Genomic DNA, 27,500 nt, shown 5'->3' with positions numbered 1-27,500 from the left:
GTTTTAGAGTGTCTAACCCATATACACCTCAAAATCTATTGGTTAGTTTCAGTCTTTCCCTTTACTCTCCACTCTTCCCTCTCTCTACCAGACGCCCTTCGCTCCCTTGCTCCTCTCACTCCGTTTCTGTTTATTTAGGGAGACTGACTCTGGGCGACTGATATGGAAGCTGGAACCGTGACTGGGGGTGGGGTGGGGTGGGGTGGGGTGGGGGAGTTTGATGGCACAGAGAGAGAGAGGGCATAGGGAGAGAACGAGAGAGCGGGCAGAGAGAGAGAGAGAGAGAGAGAGAGCTATAAAAGCCATTGCCGGAGCTGTCTTTGTCAGTGGCAGAGCTATAGAGAATCAAGAAGGAGGAACAGAGTGGACTAATATATCGGATCTCCACTCACACAGGCTCTACTAGGATTCAGATACTGGAGAATTGGAAAACAGAAGCCAACACCTGACACAGCAGCTCTTTGGTACTGCCACTGAGTTTCATAATCCAGGACTTTAGGAGATTCTATGTGAGTTTGAGAGAGAACTTTGCTTCACTATCTTTGCTGAGAAAGAGCCTCTGACAGAAGAGGAGGCACCAAAGAGAGAGAGAGGAGAACTTTGGTACGCGAAAAGAGACGAAGGAGCAAAACAACTGCTTTTCACACCTGCTTTCACACTCAGTGCTCCACACATGGCTGTTGTCCGTCAGATGCCCATGGAGACCCAGGGCTTCCACCACATGGCTGCTGTCCGTCAGATGCCCATGGAGACCCAGGGCTTCCACCACATGCTGCCTGCCCACCTGCTCTCCTCGACCATGGAGGAGTTCCCCCAGCAGCTCCCCGTCCCCAAGAGGCCCGCTCGTGGCAAGAGCCGCTCCCGGCGGCCCCGTGAGGCCCGCTTTAAGACCCAGCCCGTCACCTTCGCCGAGATCGCCGAGGTGGAGGAGGAGGGCGCCTCGCCCCTGGAGGAGGAGAGGGCGCGCCGGTCTTTCCTGCAGTCCCTGGAGAACCTTCGCAGGAGCACACAGGCTCTCTACTGCCCGACGACCGGCCGCCGCACAGCCACGCCCCCACAGCAAAGCCTTGACTCCAGTGACTCTGACACTGCCCAGTGAGGGGCGGGGCCTGAGGAGAAGTAGAAAAAGGTGTACACCGCCTTCCTGGCAATTACACACGCCCCCTTTTCCCTCTAATATTGCTTCACACGGGGGCCCAATGAACTGGACTGGACTGGACGGATCTCCAAGCTGCTTCTGTGTGTATAGAGGCCATTCTTCTTGAAAATATATGTTTCTACATACAAGTATACTGTATATTAGCATATCGATATACACTGAGTATACAAAACATTAAGGACACCTGCTCTTTCCATGATATAGACTGACCAAGTGAATCCAGGTGAAAGCTATGATCCCTTATTGATGTCACTTGTTAAATCCACTTCAAAATCAGTGTAGATGAAGGAGAGGCAGGTTAAAGAAGGATTTTTAAGCATTGAGACAATTGAGACATGGATTGTGTATGTGTGCCATTCTTAGGGTGAATGGGCAAGAGAAAATATTTAAGTGCCTTTGAACAAGGTATGGTAGTAGGTGCCAGGCGCACCGGTTTGTGTCAAGAACTGAAACACTGCTGGGTTTTTCACACTCAACAGTTTCACATGTGTATTCAGAATGGTCCACCACCCAAAGGACATCCAGACAACTTGACACAACTGTGGGAAGCATTGGAGTCAACATGGGCCAGCATCCCTGTGGAATGCTTTCATCACCTTGTAGAGTCCATGCCCCGACGAACTGAGGCTGTTCTGAGGGAGGTGTTCTTAATGTTTTGTACATGTCTCCCGAGTGGCGCATTGGTCTAAGGCTGTGCCACTAGAGATCCTGGTTCGAATCCAGGTTCTGTCGTAGCCGGCCGCGACCGGGAGACCCATGGGGCGGCGCACGATTGGCCCAGCGTCGTCCAGGGTAGGGGAGGGAATGGCCGGCAGGGATGTAGCTCAGTTGGTAGAGCATGGCGTTTGCAACGCCAGGGTTGTGGGTTCGATTCCCACGGGGGCCCAGTATGAAAAATAAAAAAAAGAATGTATGCACTCACTAACTGTAAGTCGCTCTGGATAAGAGCGTCTGCTAAATGACTAAAATGTAAAATGTACACTCAGTGTATATCTATGGTATGCATTTGAAGCATTTTTGTAAAGAACTCTACCTAGTAATATATATCACTGGCTGGATTATATTGCTAACGCCTCTCAGAGAAGCTAGGGTTAACACATGAGCTTTGACGCAGTGTTGAATACACCACTTCAGATAGATTCCTTTTCTACTGCAGACGACTTCAGGACAGGAGGACATTTGAACTTGTTTTTCCATGTTGTACCTATTATATTCTGCTTCAAGGAGATTGAAGTGCAGTCATGATTTTTTATTTTTTTTTAATGGCTCATTCAGCTTTGACTGACTAAACTCTGAAAGCGTTGACCGACCACTGAAAGTGATTCAATGGTAACTAATGTCAGGAGTTACTTGGCAACGCTTTGGCACAGCTCTTCCTGCTGTGTTAAGCTCCATAGCTAGTGACCGCCTCTCACCCTTCATCTTGAAGATTTTTTTTGGGGGGGGGGAAATGCCTTTCCAAATGTGAAAATATGTATTCTCTTATTTTGTTTATAACACGCAGAAACTATAAATGTTATTTTGTCGTTGACGCTTTTGGCTTAAGTCACTCTTGATTTCTAAGATAAATAGCCTTTATACATCTGTTTTACATCTATATTTGTTATGTTGTACTTTAATAAATATTTGCTAATATATTCAGCTGTTTTCTCTTTTGCTCACATGCAAACACTATAGAACTTTAGTTGCTAATTCTTTACGTCAAATTTTGGCTTGAACGTTGAATGGTTCATATTATGATATGATATTAATCAATCTATTATATCATGGATAGGATAGGATATGCAATGAGTTCTGGGACACTTAGGCCCCCCTTCCAGCATATAAACACTCAACCAAGGAACTTGGCCTTCTTCTTCACGCTTACTTACCCCATCATGACGCACATAAATCATGTTCAGCTTGCATCAGCAGCGAGCAAAACCACAACAAAACCCTGGTGGAGGGAAAGTGCCTCAGCTGGAGACCTCTTGATGACCTCAGCTGTCCCTTGGAAGGCCTCTTGATGACCTCAGCTGCTGAATGACAAGTGACAAATGATAGGCCTACAAGGTTCATCAGTGGCCATTTTACCAGTGCAATACTGAGCAAACAATGCTAGACTGTATTAGGCATGCACCTGCTTGATGGTTGGCGCAGATATACAACAAGTAGGCCTCCCGTTTCAAATGTAACTACAGAAAGAGAAGTAGTTAGATTACTTTGATGTGTGTGTGGTACACGTGCAGCACCGAAAGGAAATCACAGTAGAGCAAAATCTTGGGATAATACTGTGTGTGTGTGTGCACTTGATTCATGTGTGATTGTGTGCATTCATGTCATGCATGTTCTATTCCAATCCATACCAACGTTGTGTGAATTGGTTGTGACCCTGCTCGGGTGACCCTGCTAGTGGCATGTCGTCAACAGATCCAGCACACCAAACACAAACCACTTCCTGTTCTCCGGCCAGCTCTCAGTGCGGACAGCTGGATGCACATAAATGGCCAATGTCACTCAAAACCCCCAAACACCCACTAGTCACTGTGTTTACCATGCACTTCACTAATTGTCATATATCTCAAACAGGTTTCTCTTATTTTACCAGCTGATTCAAGTCTACAAACATTTGTGTGACGGATCAGAGGGCAGGACTGGAGGAAGGGAGCGGGGGAGAGAGGAGAGAAGGAAGGTGAGATGTGTTTCTCATTTCTCGTGTCGTGGTGACAGATTGGCCACTCTCCCACAACCTATTTTTTATACTGTTGCCGTGGAGATGGGAGAGAGTGATGAAAATGTGATGTACGAAAAACGTCAGCAAAATGAACTGCGTCTTTCAATTTCATACCCTCACACTTGGCTGGCTATTGGCAACACCTCCCTCCCAGTCAGATACTCAACACAGCTTCAATGACCCTGATGCTAACTCCCTATGACATTTTGGCCAGGAGGAACCATTCCGGCTCAACATGTTCAGTTTCCTCTTTGTTAATGTTTCACAGTGCTGATGCATTTTGGCCAGGAGGAACCATTCCGGCTCAACATGTTCAGTTTCATCTTTGTTAATGTTTCACAGTGCTGATGCATTTTGGCCGCTCGGATATTGATATGAGTATAATTAATATTTTCTCTCACCCCAGGTCTCCATGAACAGTTAGGTCTACTGTTTATTTGATGCGTTTGTGTTACGATTTTTTTTTTTACATTTTGTTTCCGGGCAGCATTGTAGAATCATCGGTTGTTCTGATGTTGCTTATGTAACAGTCTGTTCTCTTACCTAAAGAGGTCAGTTTCAGATCAGATGGAGTCTCAGGGAGAGAGAGGCTGGTGGGGACAAGAGCCATGCCAATAAGGCTCTCACAGAACTCCTGCTTGTGTCATGCTTACTATCGATGGCCCATGCATTGTCCGAAGGTGAAGTCTCATTGAGATAGGAATCTCTAGCCCCGTTTATACCTGGTGCTAGCATGTGTCCTTTGTCCTGATTGTGCCCATATTTGCAGACGATCAAAATACACATTGTGAAATGATCTTCCTGTTCAGATGTTCTATTATTGAATATATTTGTTTCTTTCTCTGAATTTACTGAATTAAAATGGAATTCACCTGAACCATGCAGTTAGCAAAAACAGTTGGTAGCCTAAAAGCTGTAATAATTACTATTTTAGCCTGTTTAGCTGTTGCCTGTTTTGGATGTTATTTTGGCATTAATCTGTGTCACATATCAGTTTGCAAACAATGTAAAAAGAATCCTTGAGTTAATAAAGCCGCATACAAACATGGTCTCTTTTTTGCTTTCTTGAGTAAGGCAGCTCCAAAATGCAGGTGTTTCAGCCTAGCTCAGTACTTTCTGTGGTGGTGGGGCAGCCAACGGAAGATACAGGGAGTAGGTGTTGGTAATGTTCTCTAGTTGCGCCGTGATTGGCTCAGTGTTCTGTCACTCATGGGGACACTACGTCGCTGCAAAATCTAAGGGTAGGGCAAAAAAATTCAAGCCCCTTGGGTGCTGTGCCATAGTTACATCAGAAGTGCCCATCCAAGAAGGCTCAAGGTCATTGGCCACAGATAAAATGATGTCAAATCACATTATATCTACCATATCATGTCAACATCATACTTTCAAAATCTTAGCTAGCAAGCTAGACCAGTCATCATCATGAATCAAGTCGACAATCTACTGGAAAATCCTTTTCCATCCTTGTCATATGAAGAGAAATTATAGATAAAAACATGTCGGCCATTGGACATAAACATTATACAAGTTGGAAATCTTAAATTCAACAAGGAGTGGTTTGGAAGGAATCAGTGGCTAACTGCAAGCGTTGCAAAGCAATCACTAGCCTGCTATTCAGTGGAGTGGGTGTGTGGTCCAAGTCTGGGTTTAAGTGTCTCTTTTCCAAGCTTAAAAGGATAAACATTCAACACCATGGGCTAGAAAAGATTGAATACATTGGCCATGTTGTCAATCCAGCATGACTTCTGCCGCATTCAAACAACTGGAAACTCTGAACTGGGAAATCTCAGACTTCAGTGAGTTTAAGACAACTGGGAACTTGGGGAAAAAAACAAGCTCCGACTGTGAAAATACGTTTTGAACGGTCATCCAACTCGGAATTCCAAGTCGAGAACTCTGGAACTAGGGCCTCTTTCTAGAGCTCCGACAGGAAGATCACTGATGTCATGATTCGACTTTGGTTTTTTTCAGAGTTCCCAGTTGTCTTGAAAGCACCATAAATCCAGAGAATGCCAGACTTTGATGACAAAGTTTGATTTCAACATTTGCCCACAAGGACAGCCGCACCCCCTTCCTGTTCAAGTGATCACAGCACAACAAGGTGAGTCCAAAAATGTATTGTATGCTGCTGCATAAATGATGTAATACGCCAGGGAGATATGTATACTGTAGCTAAGAAAGTAATACTAAGTGTATGTTGTGTAGTAAGCTGTTAGTAGCCCATGTGCCTCACAGTAATAATTTGGTCCCTTTCCCCCTCATAACTTAGCCTACTGTTCTGACTTGGTGGTGCACATGTAGCCTATAGCCTGTTTTAGAGAAATGTAATAATCAAATATTGTAAGAGCTTTCATTGTCTGCTTATATGCCCCCTTTATTTATCCTACGGTTCTGACTTGGTGTACAGGGAGAATACTGTAAGAACGGCCCATGTTCTGAGTTCTGTCGCTGTACATTTCAAAAGTGCTGAACAAATAGTTATATTGACTACGTCCGTCCTAGCTCGCTCGACTACGTCCGTCCTAGCTCGCTCATTAATGTCTTAATCTAAATTACGGATTGCCTCTTATCCGCTCGTCGTCCCATTATGCCATAGTTTGTACATCTCAATTGTCAGTAGAAACCACATTTGTTTAAGCAAGTCAGCCATATCAACTATGTTTTTTTTATAGGCAGTAAATTAGGCTGAATGAACTGTTTCGCTGCCAGACAAGGCTCCGCTGATAGCCAGGTGTAGCAGTGGTAAGGTATTGAGACTGCTGTTGGGACTGCTGTTGGGACTGCTGTTGGGACAGCTTTATGGAGGCTCTAGCAGTTTGTGGGCACCGTTTGTCAGCGTTATAGTGCAATTCATGTATTGTTTAGTGTTGTGTTGTGTAGTCGCTTTGCTGGCATGCATCAAAAAAAAGAAATGTACATGCTAAAATCGGCACTGAAAATCAACCTGCAATAGAGCATGCTGGCAAATATGATAATGGTATAAATGTGCCTTTTTAGTGTACGACCACAGTGACAAAGCATTTAGTTCCTTTTAAGTGGCAAAAATTCATAATTGTAACTTAGGGTGAGTATTAAGGGTATCGAAGGTACACAAAATACATTTGTACCCTGGAAAACAGAAATGCAACAGACAAACAGAAAACACAGGTATAAATGCACAGGGGATAATGGGTGACACCTGGAGGGGGGTGGAGACAAGCACAAGACAGGTGAAGCAGATCAGGGTGTGACAAATGTACCTTCACCGTAGTGTGATGATTGTACCTTTTTATATTGAAAATATTGGTGACAAGAATGTGCCATTATACAAGATTATCCGCACATGTACTCTAAAAGGTACCGAACAGTACCATGTGAGATCATATGTGTACCTCTTTCACGCTCAACAGCTTCCCGTGTGTATCAAGAATGGTCCACCACCCAAAGGACATCCAGGGAACAATTTGTACCCAGTTGTATGCAAGGCTCTGTCTCAAGCATCACATATTTGGGTCAGTGAGACGTTTGATGATGGCACATGACACATCTCTGGCCCAATTACCAAAAAATAATAATAATAAATAAACAAAATGGCTGCCCCTCAAATGGCAACCTATTACCTATTTAGTGGGAAACTGCTTTTGTCTAGAACCCATAATGCACTGCACTCCCCTCCGTATATATTTGGACAGGGAAGCTAACATTTTAAATTTGGCTCTATGCTCAGGCATTTTGGATTTGAGATCAAATGTTTCATATGAATGTCACTTTTCATTTGAGTGTATTTTCATACATATATCTTTTACCATTTAGAAATTAAAAGCACTTTATATATCTGCTATTTAAACAATTTTACCTGCGTTTTATATTGAAAGTCAAATGTGATCAGGGGCGTGCAAATACAGTTTTTCTTCACAGAAAATACATTAGTGCAACGTATTCGGGAGAAAATAATTAATTTTTTTACAACGCAGCCACACAAGTAAACGAGCTTAGCCTACAATGAAAAAGCTATTTTTTTTTTGCAAAAACGATGCATGGTGGCCATATTTCTAATGTTTATCTTAGAAAGAATGGAGCCAGCTACATTTCCTAATGTTTTGCTGGAAGTTAACATTGCATTTTACTGGCTACACCGAGAAAAGTAGGCTACCGGAGAAGCTAGTAGCTACACATCAGTCAGACCGCTGTCAGCATGCCCGTTCGTGAATTTTTAGGGATTTGCCGAGTAGTCGGACAAAACGAGTGTCATAACGGTGTAAGTGAGGACTTGGTGGACTGTATATTCTTTAGGTTAGATTTTACTTTATGTGTTCCCTCCCGTGTGCTGGTAAGGGCACAGATGACAGACAGGTAGAATTCCAGTTGAGGTGGTTTAAAAACGCCGAATATGCACAGGCACGGAACAGCACCGCACAGTGTATGTAGTATGGATGGGCTAAGGCACTTAGTGGTCTGGCAACTTGCTTCAACCAGAGTGTGTGTGGTATATCAAGAAGGTCGCCCACTGGTCTTGGCTAACACAATGAAAGCTAACTGGTGGGAAAACACAAGGATGGCTGGAGCTTTCTCTCACTTCACTACTCTTGAGCTGATCTTCTTCTCTAAACTGGAGATCGCCCAGCATGCTCTGCTCCACTTCACCGGTGGGCGGAGCTACAGCTCTGCTATAATGAACTAACATTACAGATATGATTAACTACAAATACTTCACAGCCTTTTGTACAAACGGATATGTGCTATTTTCTGGATACGATTATGATCCAAGTATCTTTTGTAATTATCTGTGATCGGAAGAAAAATAAAATGTTCAGGCGCCAGCGAGCATCTTTCTCATGTCAGTCAGTCATGTGCAAGGTTCTACGTGGTCTAAATAACTAAACTGGCTAGTTTGCCTGTCTGTTAAGAGAAGGGCGGGCTGTACGTAGATCATGCTGCTCTGATTGGATAGAGAGAAACAGTATTTCTGTCCACTCGCTTCATAATTTCACTTGATCACTTTTCCTTGCATGTTTTAGGTCTGATCGTTTAGATCGCAGCTGCCTGCTCCTACGGTAAATCACATGGCGAGGACGTTTGCTATCAAGGTGCATAGTATCTAACAAGAGGGGCAAGGGTAGGGAAAAAATATAAAACGGATGGGCATTCTGACTGAGTGACAGCAACGTGGCTGCCCGCTGCAAATTGAGGACGCACAGGCTCAGAGTAGGCACACCCAGAACCCTCCGCGCGCTGGTCCTAATCTGCAGATTTATTTGCGGTGAGAAGGTGCAGGGAGGTATTTTGCCAACATTTATTTAGGCCTATTAAAACACTTTTTGAACACTTCATGAGTAGCCTATCATCCGATCGTACTATCAACTGTCAATTGACAGAAATGATTACGAATTCCAGTAGCACAAAACCAGTCTGTTGCCGAAAAAATTACCATAAGAAGCATTTTAGATAAGTGTTTACAAAACGCAGTAAGATATTTCATATGCCTTTTATATTTTTTTTCTGCGTGAAAAACATTAAAACGACCTCTGAATTCATTCAAAGTAATCTAAAACACAACCAAAACAAGCTGTGAATATATCCAAAAAGTTTGTAACGTCACAAGCTTGATATAGTCATTGCGTGCAAGGAATATGGGACCAAATACTAAACTTTTAACCACTTTAATAAACTATGATTGAATTTGTCAGAATAATTATGCAGTGGCGACTTATGACATCTTCAAATAGGGGGACTAGATATATAAAGGGTTCATTTCTAAACAGTAAAACAGATATGTATGAAAATACCCTCAAATAAAAGGTGACATTCTGTACTGTCGCCTCATGAAACATTTGATTTCAAATCCAAAATGCTGGAGTACAGGGAACCATTTGGGATGCATTCTACAACTAGCACTGATGCCAATCAGATGTTTTGATGAGCCCCTCATGCATACTAAGTAATTATATTGATGGATATTTTCCACCTTATTATTTGCTTTGGGGTCGTTAATTTTAATTTAATATTTTAAATACTTTTTAATTATTTTTGTCCATAACCTGAATGCCAAAATGCCAAAACTTTTAGGAGATAGAGGTGCTCGAAGTTTACCATTTTGCATACCCCACCCTACCATGAGACATCCATGTATTTTTTAAAATAACAATGATGTAATCTTTTTACCTTTAACATAAAGTATCTAAAAACGTGTGCACTCCTAGTTTTTTTTTTTTCTTTCATTTTTGCATGTAGCTTAGACCCGATTTGACATCATCTGAGGTGTTTGTGTTATGCCTGCCATCGGTTGAGACACAGCATACTTGAATACAGGGCGGGTTTCATTTCAGTCAAATAATAATTCATAGAATGGACATATCCCTTCAGACCACTGCAATTTAGCTGGTACATCATTGCAATTTAAATTTAAATTTGAACTTCCAATTACTACAACAAAGATGGCCGCTGATCCACCGACTATCGAATGTTAACTTATTAAATGGGAATGTCTATTCTACTATCTATAGTTTCAATAGGTTTCCAAATGAAGATTGACAGTATCATTTAAGTCAACATTCTCTGTGTGGACCTCCAACCATCTTTGTGCTACCATTTGAAATGTCCATTTTATTCCCATTTTAATACATTTATCAGCCTAAACATGACACCCACCCTGTATTCAAGAGCACGCTGTGTCTCAACTGATGCAGGTCACAACAGTAACACCTCAGATTATGTCAAATACGGTCAAAGCTACAACCTATGCAAAAATGAAAGAAATCTGATTCCACGCGTTTTTAGATAACTTTTTATGAAAACTGTTTTTTCCCAAAGAAATTATCAAATAGTTTGACAACCTTTTTTGTAAGCTTTTGAATTATATCAAACGCAACCGTTTATCTTTTCCAGTGATGAAGACATGGATGTCTCATATTAGGGTGGGGTATGCAAAATGAGTAAACTTTGAGCACCTCTATCTCCTAAATGTTTTGGCATTCAGGTCCAAAAACTTACTCTCTGACCACTAACATGGGAAAATATGTATAGAAAGTTTTGTTCAACAACCCCTTTGGAGCAATTGTCTTTTACTATAAAAATACAACTTTGTAATATATCACACTTGGTGCTCCTTCTGCGCCCCCTGCCGGTGGCAACATGCCTAAACAATTCCCAATGGAAATCCTTGGAGGACTCCCAAACATGTTCTATCCATAAAATCTGATACCATAAATTTATGGGCGTCACACAATCCTAAACTGACCTTGGAACATCAGTTTGCATTCAAAGACTTGGAAAAGAAGACATTTCCCAGCTAGCACATAATGTTCTGAGAATATATGTTTCTTAGCGCTTGGTGAGAGAGTGGTTGTCCTATGGTTATTTTGCATACAACCTTCCCACAATGTCTGGGAATGGTGCAGGATAGTTGCTTGGCTATGGAACATTATCAGCACATTTTAGTTAATACCGTACAAATGATCGAAATGGCAGGCTACTTTGACATTGACAAACTGAGAATCTGAGATCAATAAAAACGACCTTGAATCCATCGATAGCATAGACCTAGGTGTTTGGAGGCTACACTATGAGGAGGAAATGATAGTCCTAAACATGCCTTCCAGTTTCACTGACTCACCCAATGATGCGCAGCTCACTCACCCGTGATGGCCGATGTGTTCGTGCCAAAAACCTATATCTCGCTCTTGTTTTACTTTGTAAAACAATATTTGGAAGTTGATCTTCTCTTTTCAGCAGGAGCCATTTGGTTTCCAACCTGTTTTCCCGCGATTGTATTTGAAATATTGCGAAAGGCCTGTTTTGTCTGCAAGCAGTTCATTAACAGATTTGCCGCGCGTTCCCGACTGTAGGCTATGCGTTGTTATTGGGCTACACACAATCCACAGCTAGGCAATTACAAAATAAAAATAAGCTATTGATCCTCTGTGGCTAAATTATCATGGTGTAGTAGGCCATTCTGAATTAATTAACGAAGAGGCCACTCGAATGAACTTTAATCGCTTTTGTTATAATTGTTACGTTGCAAAAAGTGACAATTATTTTTCATGCCACGAGAGGTACAGGATCCGGCCAAATAGGTCCCGGAACGAAACATTTCAAAACGGAGAGGTGTACAGGATCCGGCTCAAATTAAGCACTGGGGATGGGTATAAAAAAATCCAAATATAAGGTAAACTCCCAGCAGAGCCCCATGTCCAATGGGTATATCCTCTGGCATGTTGATGTTAATGTGTTGATGTTCTCCGTATCCATAGCCAGAATGATTTTGCAGTGCATGGTGATCGAACAGGTTTCCTGTTATATTCATCAGAGGTGTAGGGAGGGTGAAGTCTGTGAACCCCAAAAAATAGTAATTATACAGATGATTAACAAAACATGCACACGACAGTATTCATACCTTGGCTTTTGTGGTAAATGTGGATGAATACAACTATTTTGATAATGGTTTTCATACACATACCTTGTCCATAATGTAGAGGCCTATGGGAGTTTCATTGAAGAGGTAAGGGAGGAGGATGGTACATGTGATCTGCATAACATACCAATACCAATTGACATATGCCTCCTCATCTGTAAACCTACAGACACAAAAGTGAGCAGTTCAGTCATCTGCACCCAATACAGTTAGCCTTCAACATATTCTTATAGCATACATATTCTTACCTCTTTGTTGATTGATATCCATTGAATTGTATCCATTTTCTGTTTTAGAAAGATTTACACAAATATGAAAAGATAGATGTTATCATCATAAAACAATATCAAGTTAGATCATACAAGGGACAAACCTTACCTTAAATTGTGGCGATTTTTACATTTTTCAGTGAAGTGCCTGCACCTGCTGTCCTTTCAAATTCAAATCCAAATGTTTCAGTTGGACAGTTAGGTTCCTGCAAGAACCCCCACCAACTAATGAGGTTCCTCGATTAACCCCACCTTCTATGGGGTTCTTGGAAGATCCTTTTGGAGGCAATTTTCAGTGCCAAGAACCCTAAGGTTCTTCAAAGAACTTTGAGGATCTTAGAAGAACCCTTGTTGATCCCCTAATTTTTTAGAGTGTAGAGATTTATTTTATTTTATAAATACAGGATTAGGTAACATAATAAAGTGGTGTAGGTAGGCCGTGACCGGCCTCACACTCCAGTACAGTAAGAGGCGGTGTGTGCCCCTTTCCAGTTGGTTGCGATCCGCCAAACAAATTTACAGAAGAATAACGTAATTTCCTGTTTCTTAAACACAGACCCGTAGTTATATAGTGACAGTTGAACAGCAAAATAACAATACATTCTCCTACCTATCCCTTTCCTCCCAAAAATGTCTAAACTTCAGCAGCTCAATGTGTTTCTCAACGAAAAATTAACAGCAGTTCCTTTGGAGATATCTGTGGTAGTTCAAAAAACGATCGCAGAGTACCAGGAAGAAATATCTCGTTTGGAACGGGCGAATTCACGTCTACGAAGACTGCTGGATTTGGTTTTCAAACCAGAGATAAAGTTGCATAGATTAGCAGGTTTGTGACTACGTCTCTCTATTTGACATTCATTTTACATTGTAGCCTAATTTTAGTCATTTAATTTGAGGGGCTTTGAGTAGTACATCATTTAGTCACATAGTTATCTAGCTACTGACTAAATTAAAAGGTTCCTTGCAATCCGGCATCTTTGGGACGTCCAACTGACGTCACCCTATTGAAGTTGACGTTTAAAATGGTTAAAGGCCCAGTGCATTCAAAAACGTGATTTTCCTGTGTTTTCAGGGGTGAAAGTAGATTTAATTTATTCCCGGTACGGGAACTCCTGAGTGTTTTTCTCAGCTAATAGTCGGCAGAACATATTATCAGACCAATTCATAGGCCTATGCTACAAATTAAACACATCTGCTTAGTAGGCTATATAATCAGTTCAATGTCAATAACATATCCTAATATTTTCAATCTGATTACACTGATACAATCACCAATGTCTCTTAAATTCGTTTTTTTATATTTATTTTTGCGTTGATTGGGGAAAAACAGCTTGCAATCAAGTGAAAATGTCGCTCTGAAAAAGTCTCAAAAGAAAGGTGGATAATGAAAGTAGAAGTTTCAGGGAAGAATGGACAGTGAAATAGGCATTTTTAACATATTTCTCCACTGTCAAACCAGTGTATAGTTTGCAACGAAACGGTTGCTGTTTGCAAATAATTTAATATTAGACATCCTTATGAATCTAAGCATGGCACTTTCAAAAGTTACCTTTTCTGCCCAGACAGAGGTATTTAAGGAGTGCATGGTGACAGTATTGGAGGATTTGGCTGTAGCAAAATTGTGTCTGTCAAACAGGTAGGCCTACCTCTTATTTTTTTAATAGGAAGAAATAGGCTCCAACAAAGCCCTCTTGTTGTTAGTGAAGTCAAATTAAAATGAAGACAATTGTTGAAATGAATTAGTTTCAGCACCATTTGTTGTCCACCTGTTTTTCATTATGCTGCTCCAAAGCTGACGTCTGCCCGCTTGCCTTTTTAGTTGACTTTCTCCTGCACTCTCTCCACGTTAATAAGTGAATGATTTAAAATGTGTCTGTCTCATGCCATTGTAATACATTTGGTCTCAAGGCTTTGGGCTACATAAAAACCACATAGGCTACTACTGTTTCTACCGTAAGCAACAGCATTTATGTTAAATGAGTTTGATGGAGCGTTGGAGTGCCGCAGCGCTGCGTCTCTCCAACAGCACCCTGGTGCGGCGTGCTGGGCATGGACAACAGCACCCTGGTGCGGCGTGCTGGGCATGGACAAGCTAAATATTTCCCTTTGGCAAAGTGGGTACTGCTTATCATGGGACGGTATCAGCACTCACCTAAACAGCCCTCATGCCACTGGGTGAGAGGAGTTATCATTGTTCTTGGGCAGAATAATGTGAGGTGTTATGCAGTGGCTGTCAGTGCCATTTAAGATGAGGGAAGACGATTTATTATTACAGCATATTGGATGACTGTCATTCATATTCCATTCACCCAGTTCGTGATAGGTTTAGGCTACTACTACCGGATACTCTTGACACATTACACACACTCTTTGACACATTAAATACCGCCTTGCACACTCTTGCATGCATTCTAGCTGATATAGGGTGTAATCATTAGTCCAACAGTTGCAAACAAGAGTTTCTATTGGACAAATTCTGGTATGTTTATCCCCATTTTGTTCTGTTTGCTTCTGTTTAAGAAACGTTTTTCAACAGAGTCGGCGGAATGAATACACCCCGATCACGTGTAAACACAGTTCACTTTCATAGCAGCCACGTTGTATTCCTTCTCGCATCTATGCACTCTCCTCCTCTCACCTTTTCCCTTTGCTTGTGGATTTCAATGCTCAACACATCAGCTGTATGTGACCAGGCGAAAAAACCTTTCCAAGCCAAACCATATCATAACCGCTACACACAGCCTACATCGTTGTCCCCATATTAGCTAAAGTTGCGTCAGTCAACATACAGTGCATTCGGAAAGTATTCAGACCCCTTCCCTTTTTCCACATTTTTTACATTACAGCCTTATTCTAAAATGTATTACATTACTTTTCTTCCTCCTCAATCTACACAAAATACCCCATAATGACAAAGTAAAAACTGGTTTTTAGACATTCCTGCTACTTTATCACAAATAAAAAACAGATACCTTATTTACATAATTATTCAGACCCTTTGCATGAGACTCTAAATTGAGCTCAGGTGCATCTTGTTTCCATTGATAATCCTTGAAATGTTTATACAACTTGATTGGAGTCCACCTGTGGTAAATTCAATGGATTGGACATGATTTCGAAATGCACACAGCTGTCTATATAAGGTCCCACAGTTGACAGTGCATGTCAGAGCAAAAACCAAGCCATGAGGTCGAAGGAATTGTCCGTAGAGCTCCGAGACAGGATTGTGTCGAGGCACAGATCTGGGGAAGGGTAACAAAACATTTCTGCAGCATTGAAGGTCCCCGAGAACACAGTGGCCTCCATCATTCTTAAATGTAAGAAGTTTGGAACCACCAAGACTCTTCCTAGAGCTGGCCACCTGGCCAAACTGAGCAATCAGGGGAGAAGGGCCTTGGTCAGGGAGGTGACCAAGAACCCAATGGTCACTCTGACAGAGCTCCATAGTTCCTCTGTAGAGATGGGAGAACCTTCCAGAAGGACAACCATCTCTGCAGCACTCCACCAATCAGGCCTTTATGGTAGAGTGGCCAGACGGAAGCCACTCCTCAGTAAAAGGCACGACAGCCGCTTAGAGTTTGCCAAAAGGCGCCTAAAGGACTCCCAGACCATGAGAAACAAGATTCTCTGGTCTGATGAAACCAAGATTGAACTCTTTGGCCTGAATGCCAAGCGTCACATCTGGAGGAAACCTACGGTGAAGCATGGTGGTGGCAGCATCATGCTGTTGGGATGTTTTTCAGCGGCAGTGACTGGGAGCCTAGGGAGACTAGTCAGGATCGAGGGAAAGATGAACGGAGCAAAGTACAGAGAGATCCTTGATGAAAACCTGCTCCAGGGGGCTCAGGACCTCAGACTGGGGCGCAGGTTCACCTTCCAACAGGACAACGACCCTAAGCACACAGCCAAGACAACAAATATGATTATATTTAGTATTGAATAATACTGTGAAATTCATGATAATGCCCTTTTAATATAAGCTGTTTGAAAAGACCCCCTGAAATTTCAGCCTGTTTTGGAGTTTTTGCCTTCCATGGTGACATCACCATGCGGTAATTTAGTTATTAGACCAAACAACAACGAGAGTTCCAAACCTCTCTGCCAATAACAGCTAATTTTTCAGTTTTCCCCTCCCCACTCAAACCACTCAGACAGTCCAAGCTAAATTTTGCTTGAGATATTGCTCTTTGATAAGAAGCTATTTTTGAACATTTTAATTGAAAACAATCACAGTAAGGTACTTAATTGTCAATCAATTATTTGATATTGAGATAAAAACGGCTGCATTGGACCTTTTAAGGTAAGGTTAAAGGAATACTTCAGGATTTTGGCAATGAGGCCCTTCCCCAGAGTCAGATGAACTTGTAGATACCATTTTTATGTCTCTGTGTTCAGTAGTATGAAGGAAGTTAGAGATAGCATTGGCGAAACTAACTGACTTCCCAAGGATTCCGTATAGCACTAACCAAAAGAAAGGACGTGAGACTTTAGCTCTGCTGGCTAGCCAAGTATCATATCTGCTCAGTAATATTGCAATTACAATATATAATTTTGCCAGGAAAATGTGGCTATAGAAAATGTACTTGAAAAAAGAAGACGACAGAAAAATAAGTGTTAATTTGTCAATCATTTTCTACATTTTGTCTTAAATTGCCCTCCGTTTTTGAATAACTATTTTAGCTACTGGGTTTCCACAGTTTGACGGCATACTGTACACATACTGTGTACAAGATTTCTGTCTCAGGGTATACCATTGTACATGCGTTCAAGATAATTCACGCTGAAATAACTACATGTTGTGGGGGGATTGCATCTAACAATTGGATTTAAATATTTATTTGGCATTGCTCGGCAATCCCCCCCCTCCCCCCATCTATCGACCACGGATATAAAGTTCCATCAGAAGGTACTGTATTCACACCCATTGACTGTTTCCACATTTTGTTGGGTTACAAAGTGGGATTCAAATGGATTTAATTGTCATTGTGTCAACGATCTACACAAAATACTCTAATGTCAAAGTGGGAGAAAAATTCAAACATTTGTAAAAAAAATTGATGAAAAATAAAACACAAATATATCTTGATTAGATAAGTATTCAACCCCCTGAGTGTTAGAATCACCTTTGGCAGCGATTACAATTGTGAGTCTTTCTGGATAAGTCTCTTAAGAGCTTTGCACACCTGTATTGTACAATATTTGCACATTATTCTTTAAAAAAATATTCAAGCTCTGTCAAGTTGGTTGTTGATCATTGCTAGACAGCCATTTTCAAGTCTTGCCATAGATTTTCAAACCGATTTGTCAAAACTGTAACTAGGCCACTCAGGCACATTCAATGTCATCTTGGTAACTAACTCCAGTGTATATTTGGCCTTGTGTTTTAGGTTATTGTCCTGCTGAAAGGTGAATTTGTTTCCCAGTGTCTGTTGGAAAGCAGACTGAACCAGGTTTTCCTCTAGGATTTTGTGTTTAGCTCTTTTTCATTTATTTTTATCCCCCCCAAAATTCTATAGTTGTCTGTGATGTGATTAGAACTCACAACCTTTGAGTTGCTAGACGTTCACGTTTTACGCCCACCCATCCACCCCAACCAAACACCCTCTGTTCATTTTTGCCTTAAGTAACCATCTGTCTTATGTAACCATACCAAACGTAACATATCATATTAAATGGAGTGTCTCGGATTTACATACAGAATAATATGAAATGCTTTGAGACCAGGTTGGTCAATTAGGTTAGTATTGTGGAGTAACTACAATGTTGTTGATCCATCCTCAGTTTTCTTTTATCACAGAAATTAAACTCTGTAACTGTTTTAAAGTCACCATTGGCCTCGTGAAATCCCTGAGCGGTTTCCTTCCTCTCCGGCAGCTGAGTTGGGAAGGACGCCTGCATCTTTGTATCTTTTCCAGTGATGACGACATGGATGTCTCATGGTAGGGTGGGGTATACAAAATGGGTCAACTTTGAACACCTCTATCTCCTGAATGTTTTGGCATTCAGGTCCAAAAAGTCACTTTCTGACCACTTCTTCCATGGCTAAACATGTATGAAAAGTTTTGTTTAAATCAAAAAGGGGCGCTGTCAAAAAGTGATTGAATTCACATGGATTTACCCAGTCATTAGTTTCAGACTGTATATCAAGAATTTGTATGAAAGTCAAGGCAAGGTAGGTAAGTGATATGAAGTCTATAATACCTGGGCTATTTACTGGGGCGCATCATGCGTGTTCAGTCCAATAATGAGTCAAAAATGTACAAACAAAAGCCATTCACGAGCTCGGCCAACTGTTGGATTGCCACCATACTTAGTTAGCCTTAGCCTATAGCTGCTTTTCAAATACATTTTTAATGTAACTTCACTTACATCTGACACAAGACAAGAAATAGGTTGAGCCCTATTTCTTGTCTGTTTTCAGCGTTTACGTTTTCATCCAATTTAATCCTTTCTCCTTTCCTCCAGACCTCCAGCAGCTCACTGTCTCTGAAGAGGATGTTAACTCAGAGCAGCAGCACTGTGAGCAGGAGTGGAGCCCCGGTCTGGGGCCGGTGGAGTCTGATGCCGAGGAGTCTATGTGGAACTCTTTCAACATCGTAACGGTAGAGAACCAAACAGAATTGGATGGCGAGAGCTACAGAGAATCTGATGGCGAGAGCAACAGAGAATCAGAATCAACCAGTGACTATCAACCCCCCTCTGAAGTAAATCCAGAAAGTGACAATGGTGAAAGTAATAGCGGAAAAGTGGATGGAGTGGAGAGTAGAATATCACTGTCAGGGTTAAAGCCTCTTAAACCAAAGCGAGGAAGAGGACGGCCAATGAAAGAAACCAGTGAGTTGTCAGATCTGAAGTGTGATATGTGCGTGAAATGCTTTGCGACAGCAAGTGGTCTGAAAAGGCATCAGCAACTCCGGCACAGCGAAGAGAGACCATACATGTGCGATACATGTGGGCAATGTTTCGCCTTGAACCGCTACCTGATCAGGCACATGAAGATTCACACAGTGGAGAGACAACATTGCTGCACAGAATGTGGCAAACATTTCTTTCACAAGGAAAGCCTGAAAAATCATATGGTTAATCTTCATATGGGGCTGGTTTTTAAATGTGATTTGTGTGGGAAATGCTTGTCGACAAAAGGTCGTCTGAAACTGCATAGGCAAAATCACACTGGGGAGAAATCACATCCGTGCAAAGAATGTGACAAGGCATTCTACTGCGAGTCAGACCTGATAAAACATACGAGGACTCACACTGGGGAGAAACCATTTCAGTGCAAAGAATGTGGCAAATGCTTCGGCGAGAAGGGAAGCCTGACAAAGCATATGATGACTCACACACAGGAGAAACCACATCGCTGCAACGAATGTGGCAGATGCTTCAATCTAAAGGGAAACCTGACAGTGCATATGAGGACTCATACGGGGGAAGGAGTTCAATGTCATTTGTGTGGAACTTACTTGAAGTTAGCAGCAAGTCTGAAGAGGCATCTGCGAACTCACAGAATAAATATTCACAATGACTGAGAACACATAACAATGGACGTTGTGTAAAATGTGTTGGAAGGTAGAAACAATATCAAGGTCACTGCTCTGGGTTAAAGGTACAGTCTGCAATCTGGGAACCTGTTAAATGGTCATTTTTAAGGGACGTTATCAAATTCAAAATCAAATGTATTTATAAAGCCCTTTTTACAAACGTTACACTCTCAAGTCCAAGTTTGTCAGACATTTTCTGAACTAAAGAAGTCTGTGAAGATAAACCACATCCCACAACATATGTTGTGTAGATTTATGCCTTCACCCCAATTTAATGGAAAAGATAAGAACCAAATCAAAGCAGGAAATTAGACGGTGCTCATATTTTCCATTCATTTGGGATTCAAATCCAATTTTGTTTGTCACATGCTTCATAAACAACAGGTGTAGACTAACAGTGAAATGCTTACTTACTGGCCCTTCCCAACAACACAGAGAGAGATAATAGAAACACAATAACACAAGGAATAAATACACAATGAGTAACGATAACTTGGCTATATACACGTTGTACCAGTACCGAGTCGATGTGCAGGGGTATACATATAGTTGGATTTACACAACAGATTGCCTGAGATGTTGACATAGCTCAACATCATTCTTCTTTTAAAGTCTGAAAACGTATGACTAACTTTAATTTATCAGTGAAATCTCCCTTTAATTTCTAAGAAATTGAATTTGTTATGATTGACTGACACAGGACAGCTACTGTCATATGTCTGTTAACAGAGCTCTAATGGTGTGTGATGTGCTAAACATGTTGTTATTTAAGGATTATCAGGTTGGAAACGCGTTTTAATTTGTTGTACATGGTTACTTTTTGGGAATAAAATGGACAGAGCCCAGACAAAGGATATTGTTAGTACCAGGGAGAGATCTAGGCCTAGATAATCAATAATTATAGTTTATTTAGCATTTTTCAATAGAAAACATTTTCAAGGCTCTATTTTAACAAACTAAACGCAATTGTGAATCTTGAGCTGCCATTGTTTATAAAAGTTTTTCTTTATAATTTCGAAATAAACAATTCATTGGTTGAAGAGATGTCTAACCAATTCTCACCGACTGCATGAAAACGGATCTGCTCAAACATGCCCACGCCTTCTAATGCCTCTACTGCAAAGGACAAACATAGGTACAAGGTAAGAGTGTAACATTGGACATTTTTTAAGTATTGCGTGATAGTAGACTTCTTAAATTGCCTGCTCATTGAGATTTTTCTGGTACATGTACAACTAAGAAAGATGCAAAGAATTCTGATTTGTAAATTGTCTTTTAGTCATAAGCTTTAAGGCTTTAAGTATAGGATGATCTGGTACAATCAATTATTCATCAGGAGTAGATTACTCCATACAAAATTAAAGCAATTTCATGAATGACCAGCTTTAGGAAAAAATGTATGAGTAATGATCTTAAGTAATAGAAAAATATATTTTCTGGAAAGTATACATTTGATTCAATGTGTCAATAACATCAGTCTGGCCATTAACTCATTAACCCGAGATTCATTTCAAAACGCATTACCAGAAATTATTGTTTCTAATAAAGTAAGTAAAGCTTATTTCTCTACATTTGTTTACATCCCTGTTAGTTAACATTTCTCCTTTGCCAAGATAATCCATCCACCTGACAGGTGTGGCATATCAAGAAGCTGATTAAACAGCATGATCATTACACAGGTGCACCTTGTGCTGGGGACAATAAAAGGCTAATCTAAAATGTGCAGTTTTGTCACACAACACAGTGCCACAGATGTCTCAAGTTTTGAGGGAGCGTGCAATTGGCATGCTGACTGCGGGAATGTCCAACAGAGCTGTGGCCAGAGTTTTTTTTTTAATGTTAATTTCTCTACCATAGAAAAGTACGTCCAACCGTCCTCACAACCGCAGACCACGTGTAACCACGCCAGCCCAGGACCTCCACATCCGGCTTCTTCACCTGCGCCATCGTCTGAGACCAGCCACCCGGACAGCTGATGAAACTGTGGGTTTGCACAACTGAAGAATTTCTGCACAAACTGTCAGAAACCGTTTTAGGGAAGCTCATCTGCGTGCTCATTATCCTCACCAGGGTCTTGACCTGACTGCAGTTCGGCGTCGTAACCGACTTTAATGGGCAAATGCTCACCTTCGATGACCACTGGCACGCTGGAGAAGTGTGCTCTTCACGGATGAATCCCAGTTTCAACTGTACCAGGCAGATGGCAGAAAGCATCTTGCTGTCTGCTGTCGTGTGGGCAAACGGTTTGCTGATGTCAACGTTGTGAACAGTGTCCCATGTTGGCGGTGGGATTATGGTATGGGCAGGCATAAGCTACGGACAACAAAAACAATAGCTTTTTATCGATGGCAATTTGAATGCACAGAGATACCATGACGAGATCCTGAGGCCCATTGTCGTGCCATTCATCCGCCACCATCACCTCATGTTTCAGCATGATAATGTACGGCCCCACGTCGCAAGCTGAAAATGTCCCAGTTCTTCCATGGCCTGCATACTCACCAGACATGTCACCCATTTAGCATGTTTGGGATGCTCTGGATCGATGTGTACGACAGCATGTTCCAGTTCCCGCCAATATCCAGGAACTTCATACAGCCATTGAAGAGGCCATAATCAACAGGTTCTCTAAGTGAAGGAGATGTGTCGCTCTGCATGAGGCAAATGGTGGTCACACCAGATACTGACTGGTTACTGATCCACGCCCCTACCTTTTCTAAAGGTATCTGTGACCAATAGACGCAGTGGTGATTTTAGCATGTAAATCTTGGTGGGGAAAACCTAACATTTTTTATTTTTTTTGCATGCCTGCAAAGCCACTACACAACAACACTAAACAATACATTAATTGCCCTATAACGGTGACAAATGGTGCCCACAAACTGTTAGAGCCTACATAAAGCTGTCCCAACAGCAGAGCTTTCTTTTCAGCACCATGGAGTGAATCCTTACCACCGCTACACCTGCCGATCAGCGGAGCCTCATCTGACAGCGAAACAGTTCCTTCAGCCTCATTTTCTGCGTTTAAAAAAACCATAGCTGATTATGGCTGACTTGCTTAAACAAATGTGGTTTCTACTGACTACTTGTGGATTTGTGCGAGTCGATAAGAACCGCATTCTCCTTCAATAATAACGAAGGGAAAAATGACTTTTGAACCATACAGAAACATTATCACATTTATGTTCAGTAAATTCATAATGTTTATTCTTATGTCATTAACACTTAGCTCTAAGTATAAGCAAGTGCAAGCAAGCGAGCTGCGACGAGGTAGGCCTATTCATTCAGCACTTTCTAAATGGACACCGACAGAAATTCAGATGTTAGTTCAGATTAATTCAGCAAGATGTTGAGCCCTTAACTTTACTCTTCTTTAAGTAACCACACAAAGAGAGAGAGACTCGGTTAGCCTACCATTTGAAGCATTTTATTAGGCCTATGTGGTCCAAAAAGGAAGGAAAATACAATAATGAGGATCCACTTTTATATATAATATAACGATGCACAGACAGCGCATTGCGCAAACAAAACAACCCTCGCAATATCAACTGGAATTACATGGGTCTATTCCTGAACTTTTTGTTGAAAACAAATATTTGAATCGGAAGAGACTGTCTCTGGCAAACATGGTTTCAGACCCAACAACATTATATTGTATCCCCTCCTCGTTAAGAAAAGTACATGAGCTTATTATAATACACAAAGTAAGTAAAATAATGAAATAATTCCAACATTGCCTAAAATGATGAATAAGATACTAATGAGAGACCTATTGCATAAGGGAACAATGAGCTAATAAGCGGCAATCCGTAATTTCGATTAAGACATTAATGAGCGAGTTAAGAAGGACGTAGTCAATATCAGCTCTTCTGAAATGTACAGCGACATAATTCAGAAAATGGGCCGTTCTTACAGTATTCTCCCTGTACACCAAGTCAGAACCATAGGATAAATAAAGGGGGAATATAAGAAGACAAAGAAAGCTCTTACAATATTTGATGATGACGTTTCTCTAAAACAGGTTATAGGCTACATGTGCACCACCAAGTCAGAACAGTAGGTTCTGAGGGGGAAAGGGACTGAATGATTAGGGTGAGGCACATGGGCTACTAACAGCTTCCTACACAACATACACTTAGTATTACTTTCTTAGCTACAGTATACATATCTCCCTGGCATATTACATAATTTATGCAGCAGCATACAATACATTTTTGGACTCACCGTTGTTGTGCTGTGCTCACTTGAACAGGAAGGTGGCGCGGCAGTCCTTCTTGTGGGCAAATTTTGTCTTTAAACTTTGTAATCAAAGTCTGGCATTCTCTGGATTTATGGTGCTTTCAAGACAACTGGGAACTCAGGGAAAAAACAAGGTTGAATCATGACGTCAGTGATCTTCAGGTCGGAGCTCTAGAAAGAGGCCCTAGTTCCCAACTTGGAATTCCGAGTTGGATGAACGTTCAAAACATATTTTCCCAGTCGGAGCTCGTTTTCTTCCGAGTTCCCAGTTGTCTTGAACTCACTGAAGTCTGAGATTTCCCAGTTCCGGGTTTCCAGTTGTTTTGAAAGCGGAAGAAGTCATTGTGGATTGACAGCATGGCCAATGTATTCAACATTTTCTGGCCCATGGTGTTGCGTGTGAATGTTTGTCCCTTTAAGCTTGGAAAAGAGACCCTTTCAGACAGATGTTTTAAATCCTTAAACCCAGACTTGGACCACACACCCTCTCCATCGAATAGCAGGCAGGGGAAGCAAAATAGTGATTGCTTTGCAAAGCTTGCAGTTAGCCACTGTGTCACGCCCTGATTTATGGGACTCTAGTATGTTGAGTCAGGGTGTGGAGTTCTATGTTGTTATTTCTATGTTCTCATTCTAGGTGTTGTATTTCTATGTTTGGCCGGGTGTGATTCCCAATCAGAGACAGCTGTCGCTCGTTGTCTCTGATTGGGGATCATACTTAGGCAGCCTGTTTGCAATCATTAGTTGTGGGATCTTGTTCTGTGTAGAGGCTTGTATTGTGTTTAGCCTGAGGACTTCACGTCACGTTGTTTTGTTCGTGTGTTTATCGTCGAAATAAACATGTATGCATTTCACGCTGCGCCTTGGTCTGACCCGTCCTTCAACGAACGTGACACACTGATTCCTTCTATAATTTCTCTTCACATGACAAGGATTGAAAAAGATTTGCCAGTAGATTGTCGATGTGATTCATGATGATGACTGCTTGTCTAGTTTGCTAGCTAAGGTTTTTGAAAGTATGATGTTGACATTATCAGTCCAATCAAAGCTACAGTAGATATGTGATTTGACGTGATTTTTTCTGTGGCCAATTACCTTGAGCCTTCTTGGATGGGCACTTCAAATGTAAATCTATGGCAGCACCCAAGGGGGCTTGAACTGACTAGCTCTCCCTGTAGATTCTGCGGTAATGTAGTGTCCCCATGAGTGACAGAACACTGAGCCAATAACAGCGCAACTAGAGAAGATTATCAAGGCCTACGCTCTGTATTTTCCGCTGGCTGCTCCTCCACAACAGAAAGCCCTGAGCTAGGCTGAAACGCCTGCATTTTTGGAGCTACCTTAAACAAGAAAGCAAGAAAGAGACCATGTTTGTATGCGGCTTTATTCACTCAATAAATCTGTTTTTACCTTTTTTGCAAACTGATATGTGACACGAATTAATGCCAAAATAACATGCAAAACAGGTACAAAAAAAACAACTTAATTAAAAATATAATCAAAATTAGTTTTTGCTAAACAGTTGGGGCTCAAAACCGAATGACGGGTCGCCACTGAACAGATGCATATCTGTATTCCCATTCGTGAAATCCATAGATTAGGGCCTAATGAATTTACTGTAACTCAGTCAAATCTTTGAAATTGTTGCATGTTGCATTTATATTTTTGTTCAGTGTAGTATGATACAGTGAGGGAAAAAAGTATTTGATCCCCTGCTGATTTTGTATGTTTGCCCACTGACAAATAAATTATCAGTCAATAATTTTAATGGTAGGTTTATTAGGACAGTGAGAGACAGAATAACAACAAAAAAATCCAGAAGAACGCATGTCAAAAATGTTATTAATTTATTTGCATTTTAATGAGGGAAATAAGTATTTGACCCCTCTGCAAAACATGACTTAGTACTTGGTGGCAAAACCCTTGTTGGCAATCACAGAGGTCAGACGTTTCTTGTAGTTGGCCACCAGGTTTGCACACATCTCAGGAGGGATTTTGTCCCACTCCTCTTTGCAGATCTTCTCCAAGTCATTAAGGTTTCGAGGCTGACGTTTGGCAACTCGAACCATCAGCTCCCTCCACAGATTTTCTATGGGATTAAGGTCTGGAGACTGGCTAGGCCACTCCAGGACCTTAATGCGCTTCTTCTTGAGCCACTCCTTTGTTGCCTTGGCCGTGTGTTTTGGGTTATTGTCATGCTGGAATAACCAAACACGACCCATTTTCAATGCCCTGGCTGAGGGAAGGAGGTTCTCACACAAGATTTGACGGTACATGGCCCCGTCTATCGTCCCTTTGATGCGGTGAAGTTGTCCTGTCCCCTTAGCAGAAAAACACCCCCAAAGCATAATGTTTCCACCTCCATGTTTGACGGTGGGGATGGTGTTCTTGGGGTCATAGGCAGCATTCCTCCTCCTCCAAACACGGCGAGTTGAGTTGATGCCAAAGAGCTCCATTTTGGTCTCATCTGACCACAACACTTTCACCCAGTTCTCCTCTGAATCATTCAGATGTTCATTGGCAAACTTCAGACGGGCATGTATATGTGCTTTCTTGAGCAGGGGGACCTTGTGGGCGCTGCAGGATTTCAGTCCTTCATGGCGTAGTGTGTTACCAATTGTTTTCTTGGTGACTATGGTCCCAGCTGCCTTGAGATCATTGACAAGATCCTCCCGTGTAGTTCTGGGCTGATTCCTCACCGTTCTCATGATCATTGCAACTCCATGAGGTGAGATCTTGCATGGAGCCCCAGGCAGAGGGAGATTTACAGTTATTTTGTGTTTCTTCCATTTGCGAATAATCGCACCAACTGTTGTCACCTTCTCACCAAGCTGCTTGGCGATGGTCTTGTAGCCCATTCCAGCCTTTTGTAGGTCTACAATCTTGTCCCTGACATCCTTGGAGAGCTCTTTGGTCTTGGCCATGGTGGAGAGTTTGGAATCGGATTGATTGATTGCTTCTGTGGACAGGTGTCTTTTATACAGGTAACAAACTGAGATTAGGAGCACTCCCTTTACAGTTTTTCTCAGTCGCTTTGGTGCATTTTTCACATCATCCCTAACATGTGCAAAATAATAAGTGCATTTCTCAGAACAATTTGTACAAACTGCAATATACAATAGATATGTTTCTAAAGCTAGTCAGTCACTAAAAATCCTTAGTACATCTCTCAAAAGTAAATATTCATGCC

At 41.5% G+C, this 27,500-nt stretch overlaps 2 protein-coding genes across 3 annotated transcripts; both read left to right on the top strand.

Annotated features, from left to right (window-relative positions):
* The first annotated feature begins 331 nt into the window (after nt 1-331).
* On the top strand, nt 332-2,789 carry LOC311148507 (uncharacterized protein C11orf96 homolog). The gene has a single exon (XM_084185488.1). It carries the CDS (start codon nt 674-676, stop codon nt 1,097-1,099), a length of 426 nt encoding a protein of 141 aa, XP_084041614.1. The 5' UTR covers nt 332-673; the 3' UTR covers nt 1,100-2,789.
* A 10,302-nt stretch (nt 2,790-13,091) lies between these two features.
* Nucleotides 13,092-20,228, top strand: LOC311148405 (uncharacterized protein). 2 transcript variants are annotated; one of them, XM_084185373.1, is made up of 2 exons: nt 13,092-13,356; nt 18,996-20,228. In XM_084185373.1, the coding sequence occupies exons 1-2, from the start codon at nt 13,161-13,163 to the stop codon at nt 20,057-20,059; spliced, it is 1,260 nt and encodes a 419-aa protein (XP_084041499.1). In that variant the 5' UTR covers nt 13,092-13,160; the 3' UTR covers nt 20,060-20,228. The 2 variants fall into 2 exon arrangements, with proteins under 2 accessions (XP_084041499.1, XP_084041500.1); XM_084185374.1 differs by lacking the exon at nt 13,092-13,356 and adding an exon at nt 18,375-18,469.
* Nucleotides 20,229-27,500: the final 7,272 nt, after the last annotated feature.

Source organism: Coregonus lavaretus (genome assembly GCF_964263955.1).
Source record: "Coregonus lavaretus genome assembly, chromosome: 21".
Lineage (NCBI taxonomy): Eukaryota > Metazoa > Chordata > Actinopteri > Salmoniformes > Salmonidae > Coregonus > Coregonus lavaretus.
The sequence above is the reverse complement of the archived record's forward strand: the minus strand, read 5'-3'. Positions and strand labels throughout refer to the sequence as shown.

Excerpts from the sequence above, each read along its gene's own strand:
- LOC311148507 (XM_084185488.1), top strand. The coding sequence starts at position 674 with ATGGCTGTTGTCCGTCAGATGCCCATGGAGACCCAGGGCTTCCACCAC.
- LOC311148405 (XM_084185373.1), top strand. The coding sequence starts at position 13,161 with ATGTCTAAACTTCAGCAGCTCAATGTGTTTCTCAACGAAAAATTAACA. Across the intron at positions 13,357-18,995 it reads AAAGTTGCATAGATTAGCAG|ACCTCCAGCAGCTCACTGTC; the intron begins GTTTGTGACTAC and ends CCTTTCCTCCAG.